Source organism: Metopolophium dirhodum, chromosome 4 (assembly GCF_019925205.1).
Source record: "Metopolophium dirhodum isolate CAU chromosome 4, ASM1992520v1, whole genome shotgun sequence".
NCBI classification, from domain to species: domain Eukaryota; kingdom Metazoa; phylum Arthropoda; class Insecta; order Hemiptera; family Aphididae; genus Metopolophium; species Metopolophium dirhodum.
The window spans coordinates 652,042-672,386 of NC_083563.1; the positions used below are offsets into that span (position 1 = coordinate 652,042).

Consider the following 20,345-nt stretch of genomic DNA (forward strand, 5'->3'; position numbering starts at 1 on the left):
TAAAACGATATCGAACTCAATGAATTAATGCATTTAAAATAATTCTTAAAATACAATTTATTATTACAAATTGTCTTTGTGCACAACGATTGGATGATAATAATGATCAATGATGCAAATAGATTTTATTCTTTCTAGTAAACTTATAAATTTTCAGCCCACTAGAATATTGGCCTCTATACATCAATAAATGCACCAACTTCAATTAGTTTTAATAATGTTAAAATGACATCATAGTTTTAACCTATACATGTATAATATAATGTATAACTCAAATATGTAATTAATACAATACTATATAATAAATAAAACAAACATTTAAAAATTAAATTTAGGCGTAGACTAACATTGCAGTAATAATTATGGTTACTGATAAACCCGTATAATGTGGGTGATTAAAATTTAAAAAACAAATGAAAACATAATTAATTTCCTAATAATTTCTATTTCTATATTCAATTTTTTCCGCTTTACTTTATTGTCTAATATTGTAAAAATACTAAATGCAAATTGATATGGTTTACTAATACTTAATAATTGTTTAAAATATATATTAGGGAAAAAATAATAATTGATAACAAATACTGATGTAACCAAAATAATTAAATATATAGTTATAGCAATTATTTCCAGTTATAAACTATTAAGAACTTTGAAGGTTAAATGCAATATTATCATTAAAGATTATACTTGTCAATAGTCAATACACAATATTATAAACAAAATTATAAAAATTTAATTTTGCAGTCCATTACCAAGTTTTTAAAAAAAAAAACAAAACAATATAGTTTGTTTGGTTGTAACTTGTAAGTATAAGTTCTTGTAAGTATGTTAACATTTTTTTTTTGAAAGGATATATTGCAATGAACGGTATATAGATAGGTATAGGTAAATATGACAAACAAACGTCCTATTTTAAAATAAATACGAAATACGAAATATAATATTTTATTTATAATACACTTGTAAATGTATTACTTGGTTTTAAAATATTTATACATAAAAATTGTTATATATCTATTAGCTAATTAAGCAAAAATAAATTGATACCTATCATTAGTTTTATAAACATTTGTTTCTTCAACATATTGGTGAACTTTACCCATATGTATTGAATGCATTTAAGTTATATAGGTGCAATTAAGTAGGTATATAATATAATCCTTTGTGTCTTCAATTTATTTACTACACATTCCCCGATTTTCGTCCTTATGTGGCGTTTATATTTATAATAGTAAAGGTATGGACCCAGTCGACTGCATGACTGGTCTGAGCACCAGTAGTCTGCAGTCGACTGCACCGGTATTTTGTATGACTGCTGCAGTCAACTACGGAAACGAAATCGTACCTTAACATTAAATATTGAATTTAATCAATAGACAAAGGTAATTATTATTATAGATATAAAAGATATAATACATAATAAAATGTAGGAAATATTATTACCTATCCAAATAATGTTAAATTATATTTTATCTATATAGTATTATAGTGTTATTATAATTTTTATTAATTTTTTTATACTTATATATTATAAATCATTAATCAATTTTTGTTAAAATTTTTAAATATTGTAAATCCCAAACAAAAAAGTAATACAAAAAAATTAAAAGTATATTTCATCATGTTATATTTTAATTTTTAGAAATGTAGATTAAGTGAATAGTCGATGTTGAGAAATACAACATTTTTACAAAATGGGCGTCGTCTAAAATTATATATATACACTTAGACTGTGTGACTGTCTTATCAGTTAAATTAATTAATAATAATTATAGTAGATATTAATGTTATTGAAAATATTTTTTTAACATTATTTTGTGTTCCTAATACAAAACAAAATCGTTGACAAAAATAATTTTATTACATTTTTTTTTTACTTTCTTATATTATTAAGAATAACATTATAGATTTTTGATTTCATATTCCGAAGGAGAATATTTTTCTAAACATTTAAATGTATAAACTAATGTACTACTACTCAAATTTAATTTTTATAAATTTGAAATTCTTAGTAAAATATTGTGGTTTGGTACCTATTTAATGAAATTAAAACTATATGTTGTATTCATTCAATAAATAAAAACTTGTCAAAAGACTGGTTGTTGTCGTAACTGTACTACTGTAATAGGTATACCCAGTGTCAGGCCCACCAAGCTACAATCGATTTTATAACTACAGAATGGCCATTTTCGAATTTTAATAAAACCAAAAAAAAATGTTTAATAATTTTGAAAATTTTTTATAGCATTTACCTACTATAAGGTCTAAAAAAAAATGTTTACAGTCAGTTAAGGAATACATTAAAAAAACTGCACTAGAATATCTGAATTATATATTGAATTAAAGCTACTGACTTTCCAAATGTCCAATTATAATTAAGACATATGGAGACACATTATTATATATTTTTTTTAATTTTGTATCTATTTAATCATCAAAAAGTATACATTTTTTACTAAAACAATTGTCGTTTGTCAAACTGTGAAGTTATAGTTTATTAAGGACGTACCTATACATTATTTGATTTATATTAACTTCTATATATTTAACACGAAATAATTCTAACTGATATTTAATACCATGTTCATGAAATTGGACTCTAGAATAAAATTACCTAGGCAAAAGATTTTTTTTAAGGGGCCCATATAAAATTATTGTGCCGGGGCCTAATCATTAACCAGACCAACACTGAGTATATACCTACAATAGGTAGTTCTAAAATACTGTTGACACATTACCCAAAAATACCATGTAATGGTTAATTTAGTTCAGACTATAATAATCAAATAATTGATTGTGATAAATTATATTTTATTAGTAAATAATAATTATTCAGAAATCATAAATAAACAAAATGTCGCATTAATTAAGTATACAAATAAGCCCTCAAAAAATGTTCAATATTATTATCATTCCCGGTAAATTAAAATTGATCTAATAAATCTAGCGATTGAATAGGTACTTACGGTTAGTTCTTGACAATTGAGCAAAATATAAATATATTTAATCAATATTTAATTTCTTGGCTGGGTGGAGTAGGTTTAATGGTTCCTACTCAAAATAATTATTTGTTTTTAAAACAGATTGAATAACAAATTCGTTCCAGCGAAATAGCTAAAATATTTATAAATGAAGAATTACAATTATATTTAATAACTATAATGGTACAAGCCCCTCTATTATATATAAACTTGTATGTATATTTTTATCAGAATGATAAATTGGAAATTTTGATAAGCCCAATGCTGAATTCCTAACATTCTCATTAAGCAATGTGCCGGTAAAAAAAAATAAAAACGAAACACCAGAGCTTTGTAAAATATTATACATTTAAACTAAATAATCTTTTCCGAGAGGTAATACCTAATCATTTTTGGTCTACAGTTGTCAATTATTAATTAATATGAGTCTTGAAATAAGTTGTAAAACCGTTTAGAATACCTATAGGTATTTAGACAGCATTTAACGTATAATAGATTAAGTACATTAACTATATATTCATTGAATTTCTTAAGTCTTATATTTAACAAACTGCATTGAAACAATCTGTTTAATTTTCTTATCAACAAATAAATAAATTTAAACCTACCTAAGTTAGTTTCAATTGGACTGTAAGTTCTAACACATTATATTATTTTATTTATTCGTACATGAATAAAAAAATTAAAAACACACCATGTCAAGAGAACAGTTATATACATTCCAGCATTACCTACGTAATGTAAGTACTTATACCAGACTCAGCCTGATATTATCAATGGCTGAATATCCGTTTGCTAAAATAACGCATATTATGGTATTTTTGTGCTTAATACTAGTTTATTATATTTATTACCTGTATTAAATGAACAAATTTCAAATTATGGCGTGGCTGTGAAACTTTCTATTAAAAATTAATGTATTACACAGAATACGATCTGAGTAGGTAGCTCACAGTGACGGACCGGGAGAAAAAAAGGCCGAGAAAATCACAGTGGCCCTAACTTACTTATAGTCAGTCACCTGCCCTTTCTCTATCACCATCACTCTTAATTTAACATTTAATTATTCCATCCAAATTCTCCAACATATTATATTATAGATTCTGAGCGGAGCGATTAATTTACACTGATGTGTTTTAAAAAAAAAAAATTATTTTTATGTCAGTGAACGATAAGTAGGCTAAATAATGTTTCGATTTTCAACTTCTAATAGAATATTCCACACAAATTGTTCTACCTTTACCAAAAAAAAAAGTTTACAGGAAAGTTTCGATATTTATAGCCATGAGATATTTTTGATTTTTATTATTTTTATTATTTTTCTTTTATTTATTAAATTTAATTATTTATACTATAGTATTTTAGAAAAACAACGTCTTCGCTCAGAATATTTTTTTACGAATGCATCGGTTTATGATTGAATTCAGATAAAACATATCCAATAAAATTACATACTTGACAACTAATACTGTACAGCAGTACTGTTCTCCTTACTTAATTATTGTCGGTAACAATTTTTATTAACTGTGAAATGAGCCTAAGAAATCATTATTTAAAAATACCTAACAATGCATATTAAACTGAATATATATTGTTTCTATGTGTATAAAAAGGGTGATTTTCTGGTGGAGTTTTTCTTTTCGATAGAGGTAGAAAAACTTGTTGGGAACTTTATGTTAAAATTTCTTATGTTATAGCTATGAAAAAAAACTTTTACGAATTTTCAACTAAAAAATAATTTACAACATTTAAAAAATGTCATATGGCTATAAATAGCTCAAAATTGTTTAAAAATATTATCATGTTAGCTATAAAAAGAAAACATATTCATGCATTTCTAACTGAAAAATAGTTTGAACATTTTCGAAATGTTGTCAACATTTGAACTTCAATAAAATTGCATATAGAAAATAATTAAGCCTATGTGTCTTTGATAATTTTGAACTTCCATTAAATATTTTTTTGACGCTTGTAATTTTCAATTTTGACCTACTAAAAAAACCAATTAAATTCACTTTTTTATCAGAAAAGATGCCGATCTCGAAAATCGGAGCATTTGTGCTACCTAAAATGTTGATGACAGACAGAAAAAAAAACACACATCATTGTAAAATCAATACAATCTTTCGCTCCGCTCAGAATAGATTCTGAAAATTATAGAAAATATTATCTTTTTAATATATTAGGGACGAAACAATATATATTAAAATAATGTATACTCTAATATAAAAAATAAATAGTTTTAATAATTTTTTGGGGGGTGGGGGGGGGGGGGGCTTTAGATTCACATATAGTCCAACGAGTTACCAACACAATTGTTAGATATGTTTCATATGTGTTTGTTATGCTTATGGAATATGGATGTGCTACTTAGTGCTAACTACTTAGCAGCTAACTTTATGCTTTGATATTTGTCCCCCGAAAACGATAGGCCTGAATAGCATGACATCTTTTAATAACTATGAAGTACCTATACCTATATTATGGTAGTTCACATTATAATTTATATTACAACAAATAAGTATCCTCGGACATAATATGAAGTGGTTTTTGCGTTGGTGATAACAAGTAATAGGTAATACTGAGATAATGTAAGTACGAATGACCTCAGCTATTATTTTTGAATTAAAACAAATGATGTCATCCATTTTTATTTAATGTAATATTCTTATTTAGCTATTTATATATCATTTAGCATTATACAAATGAAGCAGTGTATAAGATACGATTTAAATATTATCTAAAGCCAGTGTCGCAAGCAGTAATTTATTGAAGTGGTGGCTGGGTGGGGTTTTCGAGTTGTATCACCAGATAGAAAAACTCAAATACATCTTAAGCGTGGGGGTTTCCCCAGGTAGCGCCACTGCGCAGTCCATAAGTCAAAGTAAAATGACGTAATATAATAAAAATATAAACATGTACATTATTGTAGATTATACCTAGCCACCTTTATAACGAAAATAAATAATTGCATGATTGCCATTGTCAAAATTTTAATTAATGCAATCCCTCCTGAATAGTAAGTTTTTAAAAAAAATGTAGATAAGAACATTGCATTTGTGTGATAAAAACGGAGAGGTAGGTATTTAGTTCATAATATTTTCTATTCATTTTACTGTGAATGTATTTTATAGTTTTACTCACATTAATAACATATATGACTTATTATATATGGCTATACAAATATTTAAACATACTTCATAAATCAACAGTTTTTTTAAATCAAAATAATGTTTTATTTTCGTTGCAAATATTCATTTCAATACGTTTACAAACAATCAACTATTGAAATGATTTTCCCAAAACATTTACTACATATAAAATACAAGCGAATCAATGAAACCTGTAAGTTTTTTTTTCTACAATTGAGTAGGTATACAATTTAAGAGCTAAATTTTCAAGTTTTATATCCTATTAACTATTTTTTTAATTTCGTATACAGATAGACGATATTGTGTAATATACAGTCAAGTCTCAAGGAGAATAAAAATAAATTAGACTTATGTGTTTTTCGAGTTATATACATCAAGCACAACTTAAAAACATTTTAAGAGCAAGAAAAAAATTCGAGTCATCGAAGTTTTAAAGTTATCGAGACTTGACTGTAATAATAAAACAAAAATGTAATTTCAGTGTATATTCATAACCGTATTTATATTTTATGTAATTTAAAATAATAGTTTATTTTTTAATTTCTCTATTTTATTTTTATTATCTTTTTCTGTTTTTTTTTGGATAGAAATATTCGTTTATAATCTAATATAGTATTCTCACAGATAGGATAAAAAGCCTGGACGGTATTTTTCTTAGTAGTTTTTTAAGTTTAAGTGCATGAGAAATCCACCGATATCCATGGAACAATTTTTATAAATGCCATTGTCCAAGTAGTATAACACCACGTCACCACTTATAATTTACCTATTATTATAATAACTAATAACTAAATATTAGTAGGTATCCATTAATATTTAATTCAACTTGTTATAAGATTTTGAGATTCTAAGCGAAGAAAATGCAAATATAATGGTTTATACTTTACTGTGAGATTTTTCATACATAGGTACCTAATATTTATTTAGTAATTTTTCCGTCTGACATAACCTAACCTAACCTAACCTTTGGAGAAAAATCAGTGCTTCAATCATCAAGATTAAGAGTGGTTTTTGGTAGTTAAATGGATCTAAATGGTATGTTTTTGGATGGTGGGGGGGGGGGGGGGTTGTAGCATTCGTCCCAAGTCCATTAAGAATAATCAGGAAACATTTAAAAAATATTACGGAAGCTCGGAATTCTCAAACAGAATCATTTACGACGAGTTCCAATAAAACCTTTTAGAACGAATTGAGTCCTGTGAAATTTAAAATATGATACTTATTGATTCTATGTTTAAATACTGAGTCCCGTCAGAATTTAAGAACAAAACATCTTCCTTCCCATATTCAAATAGGACTGTCTGTAACAAAAAATTCTACAGGTATGGTTAAAAATTAAAAAAAGTTTTGGTTTTATGTTTATTCTGAAAAATGTGATTAATGAGTGAATATAGTAGGTATGTATGATTTAGTCACACCTTGTAAACTAGAGTGTAGAATATAGGTAATATCGTTAATAGTTGAAATACCGACGGTACAAATAAAACCAAAATTTCCCGGCCTATACCTACCTATAAAATGTGTTGTTTATTAATTTGAAAATTATATGAATGATATCACGTGGTTGGCTGGTTGTCTCTGTATAAGTATACTACCTATACTAACCTATAGGTACCTAGTTACTAAAAATAATCCTAGGACTCAACATTGTTATATTTGTATAGTTTGCACCGATTCATAGTTAAAGTAAGTACTAAGTAGTAAGTTGTGTCTTTCTGAGGCATATAATATTACGGAAGAATAAAAGTACAAGATAAGTTCTTATCTGTAAACCGTTTTTTGAGAGTAGACCGCTTAGTCAAATAACAAAATACGGATAAGATAAAAATAAAACAACATGTTTGGTTGAATAATTAATGTAATAGTGTAATACATATCTTATATTTTTGGTATTTTCAATTTCGTGAAGTTCTTTACATAACAATTATGCAATGAAATATTCAAGATTAGGTATTCGTGTATCGTGTTTATACTTACTTAATATATATTATATACCTAATTCGATGTTTATAATAAGTTATGACTCGTGGGCCGGTCGTTTTCTTGGCTTCTTACATAATTAATTTTGTCAACATTTTAATATGATTGTTGATTTACGCTCTTTTTTAAAATGTTTACTTTTTACCCTCGAGTTCCTAAATTAATTACAAATATATTATAACACGAAGTAATATTTGGCTGTTATCTAACCAGTTAATTAAAAAAACTGATTATTTTGACTATTGTTAATATAGGTACTATAATATTTTAAAACATTTTTAATCGACTTTTTATTTAATTTTAATTTTTACATTTTAATAATAAATTGACATTATATGCCATATAGACGATGTTTGTGAAAAAGGGCACAAGTCCGTTTTTAAAAATTAAATATCATACTTTTGTTTTGAAAATAATTATATACTTACTACTTATGAGTTATAATCGTTTGATTGGTTTTCTGTAGTTCTCCATGCTTCCCTATCGTTACTTAGTTCCTTAGTATATAACTTAAACTTATATTTACAATATATAGACTTTATGCAATTATGCAGTAGGTATATAATAGTACAAAGTGTCCGCGTTTTGCAATGTACCTTTTTACCTGACCGTTCGAACTACAAAGTGACCTATAGAACCAGCCGATAGGTATCACGTTAGTCCTATTAATTCTATAATTCATTTTAATACCGTTTTATACAATACAATTCTTACTACCTAAATGTCCTAAACACAATATGTACCCACATGGATACACATGCGTATCGTGATGAATTTATGTAGGGGGGAGAGCATAGCCTATTATGTTTCTGGTGCACAACATATATCCAAAAATGTAACTAAAAAAAAAATTTACGGGATTGAGGGGGTTACACATAATTCCAGGCGGGCTATATAGCCTCCTTAGTCGTTAGACCACCTTATTGTACGCTTATGCGTGGCTACATGATTTACTGATATTTATTAATCTATAATAGTATAATGATATACCTGTATCATTAGACAAACAGTGTTAGGTTTAAGGTTTTGATAATAACCGTTGGTAAATTCTTTCGTAGTCGGCTAAAAATGTGTGGCGACTTGTGAGTGAGTCGATAGTTTGACATACAAAGACAACTGTGTATTATGATATTATATAAATAATGTTATGTACATATTTTATACACAAACAAGCAAACAAACACAGATCACAAAATTGCAATTTATCAGAATGTAGGTAACATACCTATTAAGGGTTTATCCATTGTTTCGAATTACTCCGATGCCGTATTATTTTCTGCAAACAAAGTATAAACAACTGGGTTAGACAAAGTAGGTATAATTATTATTACACAATACGGTCGGTAGAACACAACTACTAAGACTGATATTGTAAATTGTAATTAATAATTTTTAATGAGTATTATACAGGCACAATGTTATTTTCATATATCTAATATTAATTGTTTCGTTTTTATACCTACTCGATGATAATATTATAATAATAATAATCAGACATAATGTAATAAATAGGTGCTGTAAGTACTTATAAATAGGTATCGTTAGTTGCTATAACGATAATATTATAATGTGAAAAAATAAATCTTTTTGATGTCATCGACCATCATCGTGCCGAATCCGTGATAGGATGGGCAATGGCAGTTACTAATTTAAATACCTACATACATATTATTACATTAAAATTAACGATAGGTACACGCCGGACGTACAACGTTAAAAATTAATATTAAATTATTCAAATTAAAATTGAAGACTAAAATGAAAGTATATGAAACTGAAGAGTGAAGAGAATGATGTAGTAAGTAGTAACTAGTAAAGTGGTAACGGACTAACGGTTTGTCTTTGTGCTTTGTGCTTTGTAGTTGCGGGTCGAGGTCAAGAGAAACACGGTTTAAACCGCAACGTCGGTTACGTTTGATGTTTGTATTTCATTATCGTCTTGTTATCACGAATTCCTTTATCATGATAAAAAAAATAATAATAAAAGATACTCTAATACAATTATTGGCACGGTCAATTTAGTTTTTACTGTTTGACATTTTTTTTTTATTTTTATTTTATTTTATTATCCTTTTAAATTTAAATTTATTAATATTATTATTGAACTACAATGCTTTAAACAGGTCAAAGACATTTGTTGTTTTAACGATGGACTCGTCTAGTGGACAGTGTAATCAGGAGACTGACACATCCCTGTACAACGAAGAGGATAGTTTAGATCCTAGAATTCAAGTAATGATTGGTTTCATAGTTAGTTGTACGGATAAAATATATTTATTTATTTGTTTTTATTTAAGCTGGAACTTGAAAAATTGAATTCATCCACAGACAATATAAACAAACTTGAAAATTGAACTAGATGTAAGTATACGTGCATTTAAACTAAATTATTTAGGTAACAGTTGAAATATTATATCTTATTATGTTTTATGCATCTATTGCATATTATATTATTAAGTTAGGCTTAATATATAAATTACAATGTTAATATGTTCATTTATTTTTAAAATGTAAATTACTACTAGGTAGAATAATATAAACAAATAATAATAAATATTTGAAGTTGATAATAAGTAGCACCCTATCAACTTATTTTATTTCTATCATTCAATCATAGTTAATTTATGCCATACTTGTAATAATTAAATTATTGATTTCCTTAATTAGGTATATTTGATTTATTTTGTACTAAATAATACATTTTATACAATATTTAATAATTTAATTTACCTATGGAAAAAAATTCTTAGAAATGTAAACTATTATGTGAATTAACCTATATGTTATATTATCTTAGGAAGCGAATACAACATTTTAGAATGTTGATGGCTGAAGCTTCTAGGAGATTGAAGGTACGAGCCCGCAAACTAGGTTCATGCATTGATAAAGCTCGACCATTTTATGATGCTCTTAATATGTTCAAAACATTCTCAGCAACAATGTCAAATTGCAGCTGTAAAATACCAACGAGCTAATGGTAAGATCAATAAAATTAAAATTTTCAGAAATTATTTTCCTTAGTACCATTAAATCAATACATATTTAATAGAAAAAAAATCTGAAAAAATATTTTCAATATGAAATTAATGAAATATTTTTGTACTTGGTACAGATAATCTATCTTTCTAATGTACAAAAACAAAATTATTAGTAATATTAGAGTATATTGAAGAAATAGTGTAACTCATATAAAAATCAATATGACATAACATAGAACATTAAATTGAAAACCAAGAATAAATTATTCTTTCCAAACATAATTGTGTGGGTTTGGTATTTTTTTTTTTAAATAAGAAGATGCTTTGTTTAAAATCACCAGCAATACTGATTCTGCTTTTCTGATGAATATGTGTCCACCTTTTCTAATAATATTATAAACGTCATAATAATTTAAGGGATGTATTTTATTTTTGCTCTGGTTAGCACTTGTGTATAAAATAATATTACCTATTCGGAACTTTTCTACTTTATCGGGACACCCCTTTGCTTGCTGCGCTCGGACAAAAAAAAGAAAATTCCATAGACTTGCTATGCAACACCACCTCAAGTTGGTCACAGGGTAATCGCCATTTAACCACTCTTATCAGTTTCTCTACTTTTTATATACTAACTTTGAAGTGTCATAACTGTATACTTAACTACATAAGTTTCAAAAAAAAAAAAATTGCAAATAAAAAGGGTGTCCCGTAAAATAGAAATATACAACCACCTATTCTAAATAATTAACTGTGCAAATAAGTTATTCAGAAATTTAATTGTACACATTTAAAATGATTAATTAAGTTGCTTAACTTTTGTACCTATTAGTTATTTTTTCTTACCTATTTACAAATATGTACTTACATTACATAAGTTCAAGATTTTTATATTATATTCTTATTCAAATTTATAAACACTAAGCTTCATGTTAAATATTCATATTAAAATTTGATTTATTGAATACATATTTTAATTAATTTTAGAATATTGTATACATACCCAACGCTTGAATACTGTAGTACTTTACTGTGTGGTCTGCTGTATTACAATAATATGCACCAGAGAAATAATATTGATCCTTACAATATTGGTTTGTATACTGTATATTTTTTTAAAATCAATCAATACAGTATTTCAAATAAGAGACTTTTCAAGTACATTTTTATCTTATCATGAATAGTAGAAAAAAAAAGATTTTATTAATAATTTGTAATCTAATAGGTAAACCTTCTTTGGTTGGCTTGTAAAATTATAATAATATGTTATATAGAATATAAATATTGTTTTATGTCTTAAATGTATTAAATTGTATACACTCTATATTAGGTACATTACATTTTTTAATTAAAATTGAAAACAGAAATGTGTTTCCATGAAGATACTTTTAATGTACTTTGCTCATTTAATAATGTATCTGTTAATTATTTTATATTTGTAGATTATTGTACATCCAATAAGAATGTGTTATCACTTATCTGTATTCATTTTTAATTAATGAAAGGAAGTTAAATTTGTTCAATAATCATTAACCAATCAACTAAAGTTATTCTATTGAAAAAAGCCTAGTTGGCTAGAAAATTAAATGTTCAAAATCATAACTTTGTAATACTAATAATAGGTACAAATTTAATCAGTTACTAGGAATATCATTTTATAACTGTAATGTGTCCTGTATTTTGTTATTGTTTCAAGTTTTAAAAATAAATAATACCTAGTTATTTTAAAAATATTTAATTTGTTCCCATTTATAATTTTATCAAAGCAAACCAGTATAAAGCTATTAAATTACTCAATATATATATTAATATTATACAGTTTATTAGCTAATTATGTATTGGCTTTTAAATAGGTTACATAATATAATATATTATACTTAGTTATGAAAATAAAAATATTTTTCCTTCTTACTCTGCAAGTATAATAAGTACAAATAAATAATATATTAACTATATATAATTCTTAAAATAAAAATATTAGTAGATTATTATAGTCTTAACTGTATTATAAGTAAAATTTAATTTAATACATTTTAGAAATTCATCAAGCTGCTAAAGAAACTGTGGCATTGGCTGAGGCCCGGTTTCTTAGTAAACAACATGAATGGAAATTTGATAGTGCGTGGCAAGAAATGTTAAATAATGCTATTCTAAAGGTATTTAAATTTAATAAGAATCATAGTATTCATTATTCATTAAGTATTGTGTATTATTATCATTATTTTTTTTACCTCTTACTGATACTTGAATATACAAATTTAAATATTGATGACTTTTTATTTAAATGTATAATAAACATTTCAGTCAAATATCAATAACATTATTATTTATAGGTAACAGAAGCAGAAAATCAAAAGACTGAAAGTGGGACGTGAGCATCAAAGAAAAGCTGCTCTCTACCAAGCTGCTGAACAAAAGGTATATTTAAAATATTGATTGTTAGGTATGCACTTAAATTAAACATTTAATTTTAGGTTCAAATGTTGGAGCAAAAGTTTAAACGTAGCATTATTTCTCGTCCATATTTCGAAGAAAAATATTTATGTGAAGGTCAATTAGCAGCACAAAAGGATACTATTATTCAAATCCGATATGCTGTACAACGAGCTAAACAAGAATATTCTGCGTGTTTGCACAGGCTTGAACAGATCTCTGAAGAAATTCATGTTCAACGACAAAACAACAAACTTATGGTACTTACATTTTATTTCAACATTTATCTTAAATATCTTAAAAGAAGATTAATCGATGTTGATATATTCTTCAACAGGAATGTTCGTTGCAAGGTCCACGAGAACCTGGTGTTGGTGCTGAAGTTTCTCCTATGGTCAACAGCTGGCAAGAGCTAGATAACAAAAAGGATGCCAATGGCATGGAAGATATCAATTTAGATTGGAATTTGGATAAATGTGATTCAAGAAGCCTAGGTAGTCTATCAATGGATACTAGTTCTATTTTTGAGTGATGCAGATGACTTGGATTTTGATGATGATACCCAAGTGACAATGGTATATAAATTTTTTCAATAAACCACATCTGGGTGTAAGGTTAATCATTTTATTTCGTCTCGTTTCTTTTCAGGAACTGGAACAACTACGTCAAAAAGTAACGTGATCTTGCTACTAAACCATTAATGATGGAAAGTTAAAAGAACTGAAGAGGTTGAAGGCGTGGAAGATCGCAAAGGTTGGGAAAGTGAGTTAAATGCTACTGTTGACAAATTGGATCGAATGATGTTGAAACAAGAGTGTGAAAAATCCCAACAGCAATCACCCGTTTAGTACATAATTGGTGTAAATCAAAAATTGTTAGGCTTTCAACTGGCCAAAGGAGAAAATGTTAACCTGCGATGAATTGAGATAGGAATTCTAATTGTGTATGTTAGCCTTGTCTCAACGAGTGTTATGTTTTCTTGTTCTTATCGTTAAAGTTGATTTATCGATTAATAATAATTTCTCACTTATTTTTTCCTATTTGGAAATTGTAAACCAAGGTAGCTAGTATCGAGCACAATATCATTTAATCCTATTGTAACTAAATTAAGATTGTAGGTAACTTAATGTTAATTGGCTGTCTGAATCAATGTGGATGTATATTTGTTTATAGTAAAGCAATGATGTTTTAAGTATCTTAGTCTATTGTAAATATTTACCATGTTGCAAACTAATTAATGTCGTTAATAATTAGGTAGGTATTATAAAACAACAACTTCATATTTTGATAGCAGTGATTTATTTAAAATTTTGTTCCATTACAGAGTTAATGTTACCCAAATGACAACAAAATTAAAATATGTATGTTTTTTTTTTTAGTTTATTATATAGTATAATTTCCTAATGCCATTCTATTTTATTTATGTTTTTTTTTCTTAATATGTAACTTATTTTTATAAATAAATTTTAAATATAACATTGTTTATAATTATTATGAAAAAAACATAATTCAATATAATATATATCTTATGTATAAAACATGTTAAATGATAAAAGTAATCTATGATGGTCCAACAGTCGATTTATATTTTCGTTCTTTATTCTTCAAATATTTTCTTATATTTCATAAACTTAATTGTAGTGTCTTCGTGCTCCTCTTGATTCTAAAAATGCAAATATTTAGTGTTTTAAAATATTATTGGTTCTATTACTAAAATATCATTGTGATTTCTACTACAAAGTTTATGAACAGTTATGTTAAGAGGAAGTGATACCCACATGTGTTGTCTCCGTCTTACAAGTGCGTTATGCTCAGCAGAACAAGTGTAGCTCAGTTAGTAAAAGTTTGAGTGAATTGACCTCTTATAAAATCTAAAGGCAACAACATGGGATTTTTATTATATTTTCATTTTAAAGCGAGTTATGAGTATTTTAAGATGTACAAACAATTTACAACTTTTAAATACTCATAATTCACTTTAAAATTAAAATATAATAAAAAGGTTGCCTAGATAATAATTAAGAATCTTACCTTTAGATTTTATAAGAGGTCAATTAACTCCAATTTTTAAACTAACTGAGCTATACACGTGTTCTGCCAATCGTAAAATTTACTATGTAACACATTCTAAGACAGAAACAACACATGCGGATACCATTTTCTCTCGAGCCAGTATATTACACTGGTTCATCATCGGTTGGTCGCCAAATACTTTCTTAGTTTCATTTTATGTTTACTGATTTTTTGTCAACCAACAAAAAGTGTCAATTAATCAATGTGGAACAAGTGTAATCCGTCTTTTTAAACATTAAATTCTAATAAAATATAAAATTTTGTTAGGAAAATATTAAATAATGAGATTGTGTTGAAAAATAATATTTATTCTAACATAAATATCATCGCTATATTATGTGTAATAGAATGACTTGCAATATATGTATAATATAGCTTGAGTAAAAATGAGTATTTATAAATTCATTATTTTTTGTATTTTAATCTACTAGTCAAAACCTCTTTGCCAACTAAATGTATGTTCAAAACTATCTTCAAAAAAAGTTTATTTTAATTTTACAACATGCACTGCAGCAGTCTGTATAGCATACGGATATATAAATACAATACCTATACTTTCCATATTATTGAATGGTACCTATTAATATATATTATTATATAATATATTCTATTAATTTTGATATAACATTGATTTTTCAATATTATTTTTTTATACACTAATAATAAAATATTTTAACAATTTATAGAGTTCTATGTCCTCTACACACATTTTAAAGATTATGTAAGTATACTTGGTTTAATCTACCTACACATTATCTTAAATCCATATAATATTTGTATTTATCAAAAAAATTAAATCGTATAGGTATTATATTCAGTAAATGAATATTAACATAAACAAAAACATTAAACGATACCTACTCGATGATATCACCAATTACCTAGTCATCTAGTAAAAATAACATTTTTTACGTCCTACTTGGCTTATATTATAATACCTGATAGTGGCAAAGTGCGCAACTTCATGAAAAAGTAACACGCATAAGACATAAACACTCATTAGTCATACCTACCGCTGTTTAAATAGTGACATTTCCCATTTTACGTACATGTTCATAATTATTTTTGTGTAGAAAAGAAGGATAAAAAGGTCGCTTATTGTTTTTTAAATAATACATTTAAAAAAGAAACTAGGAAAGACGATTGAAAATTCAATAGGATAACGTGAAAAACGCAATGTCTCGAGTTTTTCGAAATACTCCTAAAATATCAACAAAATTGTTTTGGAAATTTGCTGATCACTATTATAAATAATTGGCGAGGGTCTCAAGTTTCAAACATTGAGATTTTTAAAAGTAGGTATAACATATAACCTAAAAATATTTAATAAAAACCAGGTGCGTCGTATTTAGTAATTATAATGTTTTTTTATTGTACACATAGTACCTACTAATATAAAATATTAAAATCACAACTAAGAAAACTAGGTGGGTACCTACCTCTATACTCGTCTACTCCGCGGAGTCCAGAGTATAATGTATAATGTTTACCACATTTGCTACCGGAAAAATGGCAAGCGCGATGTGATCGGGAAAAACATTTAATACCAGCTAAATGTTTTTAATCCACACACTAAACCAATCTTGAGAGAGAATTAAAATATGTTTTATTACGTAATTTTATAATAACAAGTACCTAATTGTTTTACGGCGACATCAAATTTGTTTTTCTTTATCTATTTTTTAAGTGTTATATTGATTATTATTAAGCCCGCGGTGTAATAATATGTTTAGTGTCTGAGATAGGTACCTACTTCAATAATATTGTTTGTTTGTCATGATGTGACGTCTCCAAAAAGTATACCTATTAACAGCCCCCCTCACCACAAAAAATTGTGGGCCTCTGTACTAAATGTTTTTGAGAGCCCTATCAGTAACGTAAATACAGGATGAGCAAGGTGGGAAACGCCACGGGCCCAAAACTGATGAAGGCCCTAGCGGCTGGGTTAAAAAAAAATATTGAAATGTATTTGTGATCATAAGTTTGAAATACACCTGGCTTATCTTATCGATATCTTCGAACATATTTTAAACAAGCTTAACTTGCAATTATAAGGCTCTGGAAATAATAAACTGGAAGGCTCTGCAAATATATTCATATTTGAAGATAAACTTCGAGCGTTTATGTGTAAAATTGATTTGTGGATAAGTAAAGTTGAAATGAATAACTATTCAGCGTTTCAAAAAGAATATTAGTTTGTATTAAATTTTTAATTGATTTAAACTTTAATAAAAAAAAACAATTATAAGCATTATTAAAAGCCTTTTATGAAGAATGTCATTGTTTTTTATTTATTCATATAATAATAATCAAAATTCTAAAATATGTGAAAAAAAATTGATTCTTATTTGTAAGAAAAAGAATGTATAAAATTGAGGTGGTCCGTGACGTATCGAAAGTTCTCCTAGTGGTCCGTAGTACCAAAAAGGTTGGGAACCACTGCCCTAGCCTAACTAACAGTACCCTATTTTTAAATTTTACAATAAAATAATAAATATGAATATAATATTATTTTGGTATTTGAAATAAATTCCACGAATTACGGACCATTGACCAATTATTATTAGAGCTGTCTTTTGTTTATTTTAAAATTTTTAGCCTAAAATTCCTAAATTTAACCTAACCTAACCTAAATTCCTAAAGCCCTTTTTTTAGCCCTAACCTAAAATCTTAGCTGTGCCACTGGGCTCTATACAAAACTTACAATATAATACAACCCAATATAAGGGAGTGTCCCATACGCGTTTTCTACTTAATATAATATTATAATATGGGTACATTTATATCATAAAACATTATTTAATATAAAATAAGCATTCCTATCAAAATTTCAAAAATTACAAATTCATTTCAGCGGGCTGCTGTACTCCAGGTCCAACAGCCCATCACCAGCAGGAAGCCATGCCTATTAATAACCATCACCTGAGCTCTGTTTTCTGACTGTGTTCGACGCCATCATTTTGCGACACTGTTCGTCGTCCATGTCTGTCAAGAAATGAACCGGAGTCATGACTTTCCTCGACGCTGACGATTTAGCGGATGTTAGAGGAAGCGTCTGTTGATTGGATATGTACGAAATTTCTGGAAAAAAACATGAATATTTTTTAAATTTTGCAACCATAAACTCTTGGTTGGTCGTTATTTTTTCGTTGGTGATAATTATTTACAGACTTCCAGTAACATAATATTGTATAAATTGAAAATCTGCAGAAAAGGAATTTTATTTTTGGTCCCGTTAAAAACCGATTCAACATTATAGGTACATATTATTATTGTCATATCACATGTTGAAAATACTTTATAAAATTGAATGCGTCTAAGAGATAGTGGATTTTTTTTTATCAATATAATAATATAATATAAATTATTATTGCATTTTCACTTATTAAAACGGATACTTTCTTGATTAAATTTCCTTGACTTTTATGCACTCAGTAAACCTCATTCATTAATTTGATTACAAGGTCAAAACTTTTTTCATTTAATGATTTGATCTCCTTACATTTAAACATCATACATTCTTGTTATTGATGTAGTTTTAATTTAATTACCAAATAACCAGCCTATAGGCTATAAGATTTTCTTAGTTTCAAAAACTTTGTGTCTTTATTAAAAGTAAATCTGTTATCAAAACAATGATTGCATAATTAATTTCAGTATCTTATTTACGATTAAATGATTTCATCGTCTTGCTTTCAAAAGTATTATAATCTTATTAAAATAAAACTTGTAGGTATTAAAAATTAAAATTCTGATAGTATTGTGTTAGGTGCGAACTGCGAAGGTTAATAACTGAATATTGAAAACTTATGACTTAATTTACTTAAATCTGTAATTTTAATTATTTTTAAAGCGTCGTATATCATATTATGTCTCGAAACCATCAGTTTTTTTCTTTAATTTAATATTTGTTTTTCAACTTTTCATTAATCTCATGACACCCTTTTCTTAGCGATACACGTTTTATACACTGCTGTGTTATGCACATCTATAAAAATGATTGTGTTTTAAGTATTATGCTCAATACGTTATTTTTTTTTATTATTTTAGTGTTAAAATAAATTCACCAGCCGTTCACGCAACTTTAATTTGTCGAATTTAATATTAAAACTTCTTCGAATATATTGAAAATGTCGACAACCAGTACCTAGGGGCTAGGTATAAATGTATAATATATTAATATGGCAAAGCGGAAAACCAAGTAATTACCTACCTACAGTAATAATTTAATGTTTAAATGTATATATAGGATTTATGCTTATTTAAATGGATTTTTCCCGCTATAGGTTTCAAGATGGTTTCTAGATGGCTATAATAATATGTTACCTACCCATTATGAATAAAAGTGATTTTTTTTCGGTCCCTTGGCATTCCGGTTCAACGATATTTTAAAATGTGTTTAAGTGTTTAGGAACAGCTATAATAACTATATATAGACCTACATTTTGGAGAGTGCTACAATTATGTATGCCTATCTAATGGGGACCATGCCCCCAACACTGGCTACATATCTAACACGTATTCTGTTTTTTAACATCCCTCTCAATATTCAATATTGAATTAGAGCTGAACTATAAAGAGCTGGCCTTCCTATAGTTGTCCGATAGTGATGGTATCTATACCTACGTTGTCACAAATATTTCTAAAACAAAAAAAAATATCAACCGATGTACACCAAGTCATTGGCGGCGTAGGTACGTGCAGCCAGTGGCGGCTCGAAGGAGGTATATTTGAATCATGTGATTCAT

General features: G+C 26.9%; 2 protein-coding genes and 1 pseudogene across 3 annotated transcripts in view; 1 reads left to right on the forward strand and 2 right to left on the reverse strand.

Annotated features, from left to right (window-relative positions):
- Nucleotides 1–12,203, reverse strand: part of LOC132943224 (sodium/hydrogen exchanger 9B2-like) — a 29,306-nt gene extending 17,103 nt beyond the window's left edge. Inside the window, exons 1-2 of one of the 2 annotated variants that reach the window (XM_061012114.1) lie at nucleotides 12,095–12,203; nucleotides 9,342–9,392 (exon numbers count right to left, since the gene is read on the reverse strand). In XM_061012114.1, coding sequence (XP_060868097.1) covers nucleotides 9,342–9,360 — 19 coding nt within the window. In that variant the 5' untranslated portion in view covers nucleotides 9,361–9,392; nucleotides 12,095–12,203. Of the gene's footprint in view, nucleotides 1–2,969; nucleotides 3,125–9,341; nucleotides 9,393–12,094 lie in introns of those variants that run through there. The other variant, XM_061012115.1, reaches the window with a different exon arrangement.
- LOC132943226 (SH3 domain-binding protein 5 homolog) lies at nucleotides 3,621–14,928 on the forward strand (annotated as a pseudogene).
- A 54-nt stretch (nucleotides 14,929–14,982) lies between these two features.
- The window catches only part of LOC132943223 (cell adhesion molecule Dscam2-like), a 76,249-nt gene continuing 70,886 nt past the window's right edge, over nucleotides 14,983–20,345 (reverse strand). Inside the window, exons 27-28 of the mRNA XM_061012113.1 lie at nucleotides 18,520–18,678; nucleotides 14,983–15,187 (exon numbers count right to left, since the gene is read on the reverse strand). Coding sequence (XP_060868096.1) covers nucleotides 15,156–15,187; nucleotides 18,520–18,678 — 191 coding nt within the window. The 3' untranslated portion in view covers nucleotides 14,983–15,155. The remainder of the gene's footprint in view (nucleotides 15,188–18,519; nucleotides 18,679–20,345) is intronic.